The 10,100-nt window shown below is 42.0% G+C and overlaps 1 protein-coding gene across 1 annotated transcript; it reads right to left on the bottom strand.

Annotated features, from left to right (window-relative positions):
• PDCD5 (programmed cell death 5) lies at positions 1,960–9,896 on the bottom strand. Its single transcript, XM_005655804.3, has 6 exons — positions 9,716–9,896; positions 8,730–8,767; positions 5,862–5,923; positions 3,832–3,923; positions 2,798–2,869; positions 1,960–2,205 (listed from the first exon to the last, which is right to left on the bottom strand). Exons 1-6 carry the CDS (start codon positions 9,779–9,781, stop codon positions 2,158–2,160), a joined length of 378 nt encoding a protein of 125 aa, XP_005655861.2. The 5' UTR covers positions 9,782–9,896; the 3' UTR covers positions 1,960–2,157.

Raw genomic sequence — 10,100 nt, 5'->3', positions numbered from 1 at the left:
GACATGAGCTGTGGTGTAGGTCGCAGATGTGGTTCAGATCCTGCGTTGCTGTGGCTGTGATACAGGCCAGCAGCTGCAGTTCCCATTTGACCCCTAGCCCAGGAACTTCCATGTGCTGTGGGTGCAGCCCTAAAACAAACAAAATTACCTTAAATATCAAAGGGCTGAATGTACCAATCAAAAGACAGAGAGGCAGATTGGATTTAAAAAAAAAAAAAAAAAAAAAAAAGAGTCTATAATATGCTGCACACAAAGGACCCACTTTAGGGCAAAGAACACATATAGAATGAAAGGGTGGGGATGGAAAAAGATAGGTCAAGCAAATTGAAATGACAGGGGTCACAAAACTCCTATAAAATACTTTTTTGGGGGGCCATGCCCCTAGCATGTGGAACTCTGAGCCAGGGATCAAACATGACCCATCCACAGCAAAGACTATGCCAGATCCTTAACCCGCTGAACCATCAGGGAACTCTTGTGGCAGACAAAATAGACTTTAAAACAAAGGCTATAAAGAAAGATAAAGGAGGACACTACACAGTGATAAAAGGATCAATACAAGAAAAGGACATCACATTTGTCAACCTATATGCACCCAATACAGGAGCCCCCAGATACATAAAACTACCACTAACATACACTAGATACATAAAACTACCACTAACATACACTAAGGGAGAGATGGATGGGAATACAAAAATAGTGGGAGACATTAACACCCCCTCAATCAATGGAAAGATCTTCAAGAAAGACAGAAAATCAAAAAGGCAACAGAGATCCTAAATGACACAACAAAAATTCAACTTGATATTTTCAGGACATTACATCCAGAAAAAGCAGAATAAACATTCTTTTCAAGTACACATGGAACATTCTTTAAGACTGACCATTTACTAGGGCTCAGCAGGTTGAGGACCTAACACTGTCGCTATAAGGATGCAGGCTGGATCCCTGGCCTTGCTTGGTGGGTTAAGGATCCACCTTTGTTGCAAACTTGGATCTGGCTGTTGCAGTGGCTGTGACATAGGCTGGCAGCTGCAGTTCCAATTCAACCCCTAGCCTAGGAACTTCCATATGCCATGCGTGTGGTTGTATAAAGAAAAAAAAAAAAAAAAACAGTATGGAGGTTACCCTAAAAACTAAAAACAGAATTGCCACATCATCCAGCAATCTTACTACTGAGCATATACCCAGACAAAACTAATTAGAGAAGATATTCACCGCAGCACTGTTCACAACAGCCAAGATATGGAAGCAACCTAAATGCCCAGCGACAAATGAATGGATAAAGATGTGGTGTGTATATATCCGTATATATATATATATATATAATGGAATATTAAAGAAGAATAAAATAATGCCATTTGCAGCAACATGAAAAGACCAAGAGATTATTATACTAAGTGAAATAAATCACAAAGAGAAAGACAAATACTGTGTGGTATCACTCATATTGGAATCTAAAATATGACACAATGAGCTTGTCTACAAAACAGAAATAGACAGAGAAAAGACTTGTGGTTGCCGAAGGGGAGAGGGACTGGGGTGGGAAAGATTGGGAATTTGGGATTAGCAGGTGCAAACTATGGTACACAGAATGGATAAACAACAAGGTCCTGCTATATTGCAAAGGGAACAATATTCAATACTCTGTGATAAACTACAACGGAGAAGAATATCTATGTGTGTATAGCTGAGTCACTTTGCTGTAGAGCAGAAATACAACATTGTAAATCAACTATACTTCAATAAAAATGAAAAAACAAGTTGATTCAGCTCAATCCACAAGCCTTAACCCCATGATGTTACTGGATGCTATTTTCTTCTTACTGAAGACAGCTTGAGCAGCTTCTATTTCTGCTAAAGCCATCTTCCTACCTAACACTAATGTCACAATTACAAAGGGTATATTCATGCTGCTACACATGTTCAAAAGCTTTGGATGAGAAAGGAAAAAAATTTAAATGCAGATCTTCTTTATTTAGCTATGGTACTAGAACAACTTTGCCCAAATTGTTTTATTTTGCATAACAAGTTTATTTTTAAAAGGTATATGGACAATAAACAAAGTAAACTTCCCGTCAGATCTTAACTGCTGCCAGGTATTATCTGTCCTAGAATTGTTCCATTAAGTTCCAGTCTCTAAACATCTTAAATTCAATAATCGTCATCTTCATCAGAGTCCATTACTTTTCTTCTGTTGAACTGGAGGGAAAATTAAATGAATATCATAACATGTTTAATAAAGCTTAACTCAGATTTTCTGAGAAGATAAATTTCTACCTACTACTGCAAGACATTTCCGTCTTTAAAATAACTTATTTAGTGTTTCAGATCCAAGGGCAGGGAAGGACAACAAAAGAAGAGGCTTAAAAATCAGACCCTTGGAGTTCCCATCATAGCTCAGTGGTTAACGAACCTGACCAGTATCCATGAGGACGTGGGTTCGATCCCTGGCTTTGCTCAGTGGGTTAAGGATCTGGCATTGCCATGAACTGTGGTGTATGTCACAGACGCGGCTTGTATCCAGCATTGCTAAGGCTGTGGCTGTGGATGGCAGCTATGGCTCCGATTAGACCCCTAGCCTGAGAACCTCCATATGCCACGGGTGTGGCCCTAAAAAGATTAAAAAAAAAAAAAAATCAAACCCTAAATATATGCAGCCTTTCTCCCTAGACTTCCTTGTGCTATAAAATGAAAATGTCTAGAGGCTGAAACGTTTGCTATAATAGATGCATATGCAACACTTATTTAAAGTATCAGTCTTTCTTCTGCCATGAGCATTTGGGAAACTTACTTTAACTGTTGTTTTCTTTTCTGTTTGTTGGCTTACTTTTTCGAGGATTTCTATTAAACCTTGTTCTGATACCTAGGATAACCAGAAAGAAAAACAGTACTTTTTTTAAAACAAAGAACTGACCTCAGCAGACTGAACTTTTAGTCCTTCCGGGTGTGGGGATGAAGGTCAAGCGGGAAGGAGAGTAGACCAGCAGCCTGAAACCCCTGGCTATAAGGCTTAGTTTTAAGTTCCACATAAAATCTGCCCTGCTGGTTTTCATTTGAGGGAGGAAACGTATCCATCTTTAAAGAATCCGTCATTCAAGGACATGATCTGCCTTGAAATCTGTCCTTGAATCCACTTTCATTCAAGGAAGTTAGCCTCCTTAAAAAATCCAAAGTGAGCAGGTATTTAAGAACACCTTTATCACCACTAGTAGACAAGGACAACCACTGAGTTAAGTGTCAGGGACAGAGACACACAGCCTCTGCTCTTGAAATCTTGAGAAACCCGAAAGCAGGAAACCAGCTGTCTCTTTTACACACATTCTCAGTGTAAGGGGTTCAGGGCAGGCTGATCCCTGCAGGCTGTGGTGGCAGCGGAGGGTCTCTCAATGCAGGTGGGGCTCCTCCGGATCTTGAAAGATTACCAGAATATATTCACAGTGGCATTACGGCAATGCACATAATTACCAGGAGTTTTAGCACCTCCTCATTTGCAAAACAAACATAACTTTACCTATTTTAATTAGTGTTACTCAAACCTTATTTCCAGTGTAAAGCAGTTTAAGCTAGCTGACCCTAAAAGTCACTGGTTTCCACATAAATAACACCAACAAGGTTCCACAGCAATGTCAGGAAAGGAAAGCAGAGGATTTTAGGAAAGACAAGCAGTTATCTTTTAGGAACTATGGTAGGTACAGCTATTCTCTCCTTCAGCAACTGCTTCAAGAATTCTATAAGCAGAAAATGATGAAATTGACCTTCTGAAGATAAGTTTTGACTAAGTAGGTAACAATAGGTTAAAACTGCCTCAAGGCAGTCCAAGCTTACCTTTCCACTTAGCTGTCCATATCGTGCCATCTGTATAAGGTAGTTCTCTACTGCTTTAGTTTTCTCAGGCTTTACAAGTGCTAAGTTACTTACTAAAAAGGAAAAAAAAAAAACACACACACATACAAAGAAGTCAAAACTAAATGCACTTATATCATACTTTGAAACCAAGCAGTGACATTTCCAAAGCACTTCAGACTTATTTACGTCTAGAGACTAGCAAAGTAGGTAGAAGAGACACTTGATACTCCTCTGAAAAATGAGATTTAAGTTCAGCTATGTCAGTCTCAGTCAAGACCACAGAGAGGTAGCGGTAAAGCCAAGGTTAAACCTGCATCCTCAGATTCTAAGCCTTATGCTTAAAAAACAAACAAACAAAAAACCCCATATACATGACTGCTTTCTGCAAAGCTCTTTATACATTACTATGCATATAAAATCTTGCTGATCCATCTAAGCTTGCCTTCAAGTTACAATATAGAATATACTGGTTCATTCTGACTGGCTCACTGTTTCTATGTGGTTTTCTCTTCAATTTTTATTATGAAAAATTACAAACATGCACTCAAATGGAGAATATAGGTATTCTTTGTTTTGTTGAGCCTCACTTTTTATACTTTACAGATAATCCATTTTTTACAAATGAAGGTATGTGGCAAGCCTGTTTTAAGCACGTCTACTGGCGCCATTTTCCCAACAGCACCTGCTCACTTCATGCCTTTGTGTCACATTTTGGTAATTCTCATAATATTCCAAACTTTCTATTAATATTACATTTGCTACGTTATCTGTGATCAATGATCTCTGATGTTACTGCAAAAAGATCGTGACTCACTGAAGGCTCAGATGATAGCATTTTTAGCATTAAGGTTTTTTTTTTTTTTTTTTTTTTTAAGTCTTTTTTAGGGCTGCACCATCGTCATATGGAACGTCCCAGGAGGCTGGGGCCAAATTGGAGCTGCAGCTGCCAGCCTACACCACAGCCACAGCAATGCCAGATCCTTAACCCACTGAGACCAGGGATCAAACGTGCATCGTCATGGATACTATCAGTTTCTTAATCCACTGAGCCACAATGGAACCCCAGCATTAAGGTATTTTTATTTATTTGTTTATTTATTTACTTATTTTGGTTTTTTTGCCATTTTCTTGGGCCGCTCCCGCGGCATATGAAGGTTCCCGGGCTAGGGGTCGAATTGGAGCTGTAGCTCCTGGCCTAAGCCAGAGCCACAGCAACGCGGGATCCAAACTGTGTCTGCGACCTACTCCACAGCTCACGGCAATGCCGGATCCTTAACCTGCTGAGCGAGGCCAGGGATCGAACCCGCAACCTCATGGTTCCTAGTCGGATTCGTTAACCACTGAGCCACGACAGGAACTCAAGGTATTTTTAAATGAAGGCATGTACATTGGTTTTTTTAAAGACATGATGCTGTTACACACCTAACGGACTACAGCCTAGCGTAGCTCAATTTTTGCATCTACTGGGAAACCAAAAAATCTGTGGGACTCACTTTATTAAGGTGGGCTGGAACAAAAGCCACAGAATTTCCAAGGTCTGCCTGTACAAACAACCTGATCCCCTATTACACACTTTGACTACCAGCAACACTTTGTGATTAACTCTATTTAAGAGTTTCTGTAAATTTTCCCTTGGTATCTGTAAGGGATTGGTTCCAGGATGCTCTTTGGATGCCAAAACCTGAGGATGCTCAAGTCCCTTATATAAAATGGTACAGTACAATAATCAGCCCTCTCTATCTGTGGGTTCTAACTCCGAGGATATGGAGGATATACATGCACCTGGAGAGCACTTCCTTGATAAGTGAGGACGGAGCTGGTACTTTTAACCATGATTTAAATACATTCTTTTAGGTTTATAAACTTCACACTTCTTATAATCTGTATCTCATGTGTTTTTAGGTTAAACAAATGCTTATTCCAGAGACAGCAATAATTTCATATATTATCTCCCTATTCAAAAAACTCAAGCCAATTTTATGGAAATAAAAAAAATGAAAGATGCTTACACCGGGCCCGGGCTGACTGATCCAGAACTTGGGCTAAGATACTGTTTCTCATTTCTGCTTCCCTATAACAAAAACAGGATAAGCAAAATTAGAATTAAGCAGTCAGCATTCCTACTAAACATGGAGAAATGTAACGAGTCCGATCTTACCCTCAAAGGCCAGCTTTATATTTTGATTATAAATCTACAAAGTTGAAAGGTAAAACTTCACATTTTTATAATCCAGGGTGGAGTTTCAATTCAACCACCATTATAAACACATATTAAGTATCCGTATTGAGTATCCAGTGTGTGAGGGGTGCTAGAAATTTGTAGTGAGATTTTAGGCACTTACAAGGACCAGGTGATGAGTCTATGTAACCTCCTCAGAGATGAAGAACCTGCGTTCCCTGGAAACGAATCCGACTAGGAACCATGAGGCTTCTGGGTTCGATCCTTGGCCTCGCTCAGTGTGTTAAGGATCAGTGCTGCTGTGAGCTGCGGTGTAGGTCACAGACGCAGCTCAGGTCCCTCATTGCCATGGCTCTGGCATAGGCCGGCAGCTACAGCTCTGATTAGACCCCTAGCCTGGGAACCTCCATATGCCGCAGGTGTAGCCCTGAATAGCACAAAATACAAAATACGAAAAGAAAAAAAAGAAGAAAGAAAGAAACTGGGATACACAGAGGCTATGCGAAGGAGACACACACAGGCAACCATGGCCCAGAGAGGACCAGATCCCACATTTCAAGACTCTCAGTTCTAGTTTTGGGGTGGAGGGGAGTGAATCCTTGCATCTTCCTACCTATCTAGCAGGAACTACTGTTCCTATGTTTTTAAGCATAAACTGTTTTTCAAATAAAGCCCTTCAAAGAAATTAAAACACAACATATGCAAAATTAGAAGCTGGCTCAATTAGAAGCTGGGGCTGCCTGTGCCTACTAATTACTCCCACCTGAGAAGCCTTAGGGTTCAGGAACACAGACTGAAGCCCACTTCCAAAAGCCATTCCTTATTACTCCCGAGTACTTCAACCCTGCCACAACCTACTACTGTATTTCACTGAATCCAAGACACCATCTATTGTAACTCAAGTCATATATAGCGTTATATATGGATGGAAAATACCCCAGATGAAGTGCCTAACATGAGACCCTCATTCAAAGCTGAGGTATCAAAGAGCAAGAGCTTCAATACAAAGTCAACAAGAAATAAACCTGCCATGCAGAAAGAGACGGCAAGGAAGTGTGCATACATCAACCTTGGCCCTGAGAGGAAGTTTAAAAAAAAAAAAAAAAGAGTCAGAGAATTTGAACTTCAAGCTCTGTAGGCTTGCTGTTTGAGTTCGCACTACCAGGATGCAGGCAAGAGAGAATGCCAAGCAGAGAACTTTAAGAAGTCTCAGGTTAGAAATGAATGACCCAAGTGAAGCAAAAATAAATCCTCTTTAGGACAGAGAGTTTTGTGACTCATGCGAATTTCAGATATGTTAAAATATGTGTGTGGTGGGGGGACGCACATATTAGAATCAATGAAATTCATGTGGTAGTTTTATTTTCGTCTCAGCACTATCCCAAGTACTTACCATCTGTCTTCTCCCTCTAAGGTAAGCTACAGAGGGCAGGAACAGTCTCTGCCTTGCCTATTTCTCTGGACCCAACATAATGGTTGGTCCAGAGCAGGTGCTCTTGGTAAGTATAAGTATTGTTAAGTTAACTAAGAGGCAGCATGGGGGAGGGGGAAATGGGGAGTTAATAGATATAGTTTGTTTTACGAGATGAAAAAGTTCTAGAGATCTGTAGCACAATAAAGAGAATATAGTTAATACGACACAACTATACACTTAAAAATGGTTAAGATGGTAAGTTTTACATTATTATTTAAAAAAAAAAATCAGTTAGGAAAAAAGGTAGCATGATGAGGTAACCAGCCATTTATTCAACACACCTGCCAATTGTGAGGTGCTCTGCAAGGTGCTGGGGTAAAATAACACTAAGAATACATTAACAGTTAATATTTATTGAGCATTTACTAAATGTGAACCACTCCTCACAACCTCCCTACCACATAGTCCTATTATCATGCTTATTTTAAGGCAATTACAGTTTAGCGGGGACGCAAACATCAACAAATTTTAGCAGAAAAACATCAATCAGTGATTGTCATATGTGATTGCCATATAGGTCATATGTGTTACTGGGTTCTATACATGTGTATTTAGTTAACTAACAGCAACAACGATTTCTGCAAAAATCAGTATGCAAGGAAAAACTTTAACATTCACACATCTATTAAAAGAACGAAAGTAAAAAAACCCCACTTTTTTGGTGAAACCATCTTTCAAAAAGTTCAGAGTTACCATGGACACAGAGAATAGAGCAAGAGGTGAGTTGAGAGGTGGGCAAAATGGGTGAAGGCTGTCAAAAAGTAAACTTCCAGTTATAAATAAGTCATGGGGATGTAGTACACAGCATGATGACTAGAGTTAATAATACTATATTGTAGGAGTTTTCTTGCAGCACATGGGGTTAAGGATCCAAGGATCCAGCTTGGCTACTGCAGTGGCTTGGGTCACTGCTGTGCCACAGGTTCAGTCCCAGGCCAGGGAACTTCCACATGCTGAGAGCATGACAAAAAAAAAAAAAAAAAAAAGTTTAAAAAATACTGTGTATTTGAAAGTTGCTAAGACAGTAAAAAAAGTTCTCATCACAAGAAAAAAATTATATGTATGGTAATAGATGTTCACTCGACTTATGGGGGGATCATTTCACAATATATACAAACAGGAAATGATTATGTTGTACACCTAAAACTAATGTTGTGTCTATTACTCGTTAACTTAATTTAAAAGGAGCTACTACATTAAAAAACTCAAAGTTCCAGCTCATACCTGTGCTTTGCTTCCTGTTGTGCTGCATCACCAGGATCCTGAAAAAATAATTTTATCTTTTAGGAATTTCACGGAGGAAGAAAAATAGGAACTGTTTGTTATCTCATAGAGGGGAGAAAAAAAAAACAAAACAGGAACGGTTCTAGATTGTTTCTGATGCCTAACAGGCTCCTGCGGTGGTAGAGATGGCAATAAATATAAAAAATAAAACAATAAAATAATAAAGCTTAGCTTCCACTTACTACACGTTCTGATAACCTTCTAAAGTCACAATCCAATAGAATGTTTTAGGATACAAACAACCATTAGGGAGAAGAGCCTCTGTACTATGAAACCGTATTTCATGTGGTAAGGATAATTTCTGGAAAGGAAAATTGTGATTTGGTATTGGGGACGTTGATAATTCAAACAGCGCTTCCTTCCAGACCATCCCGCTCCATCCCTAAAACGCTACTCCCCCCCTCTTTTCAAGATTAAGGCGTTTTAAAAACGGTACTAGAGTTCAGTGTCTGGCTCCTCCCTGGACCCGTCCCTGGGCCCGCTACAGCTTCAGCACCTGGCACAGAGCAGACCCTCAAAAAATGTTTGTCGAGCACTTGGGTCGGAAAAACTGAATTCTAGAAAATATTCGGCTAGAAGGGCTAGATTCAAGGCTAGATTCAAGAGCTAGAGGCACCGAACCCCGACGGGCTGAGCATTCTGCTTGGGACCAATGCCGGCCCTGAGGAGACCGACTCCCTGCCCAGCAGAGGCCTGCGCCAGACCCGCCCGGGACAACACGTGGTCCGCGTGCCGCCCGAACCCCTGTGCCGCGGAGTGGAGCCGAACCACCCCGGAGTCCGCGGGTGAGCGGAGGCGGGGTCCTCGGCCCCTGGGAAGAGCGCGGGCTGCGGCGCCTGCAGCCTCCGCCCGGGGCCGCGCCCTCCGCTTCGGGCGAGGGCGGCGCCCCGCAGGGGACGGGCCTGGCGGGCGGCCGGCGCGCTCACCCCATGCTTCGCCTGCAGCTCGGCCAGCCTCTGCTTCCTCAGCGCCTCGAGCTCCTCCTCAGCCATGGTGCGGCCGTCCCGGGCGAGCAGCCGCAACCACGCTTTGGCCCACTCAGAACTCCGGCTGCCCCTCGGCGCGCGCGCGCGGCCCTCACCACTGCGCAGGCGCCCGCAGCGCCCAGGCATCACCAATCCAACCCGAAGCCACGCCTCCAGCCCCAGCCAGGGCGCGGGGAGAGGCCCGATTCCACGATCGCAGGCGGTGAGGCACCGGGCAGAATCGCTGCGCGGGGCATTCCTTCTCCGGTCCCACGTCTCTTCTGCAAATCTGTGCTCTACGCGTGCCGGCCCCGTCCGAGCTAGAATCCGGCCCCTTGCAGGGAAA

The sequence above is a fragment of the Sus scrofa genome, chromosome 6, assembly GCF_000003025.6.
Source record: "Sus scrofa isolate TJ Tabasco breed Duroc chromosome 6, Sscrofa11.1, whole genome shotgun sequence".
NCBI lineage: Eukaryota > Metazoa > Chordata > Mammalia > Artiodactyla > Suidae > Sus > Sus scrofa.
Note: the sequence above shows the minus strand (reverse complement) of the source record. Positions and strands in the feature narration are given on the sequence as shown.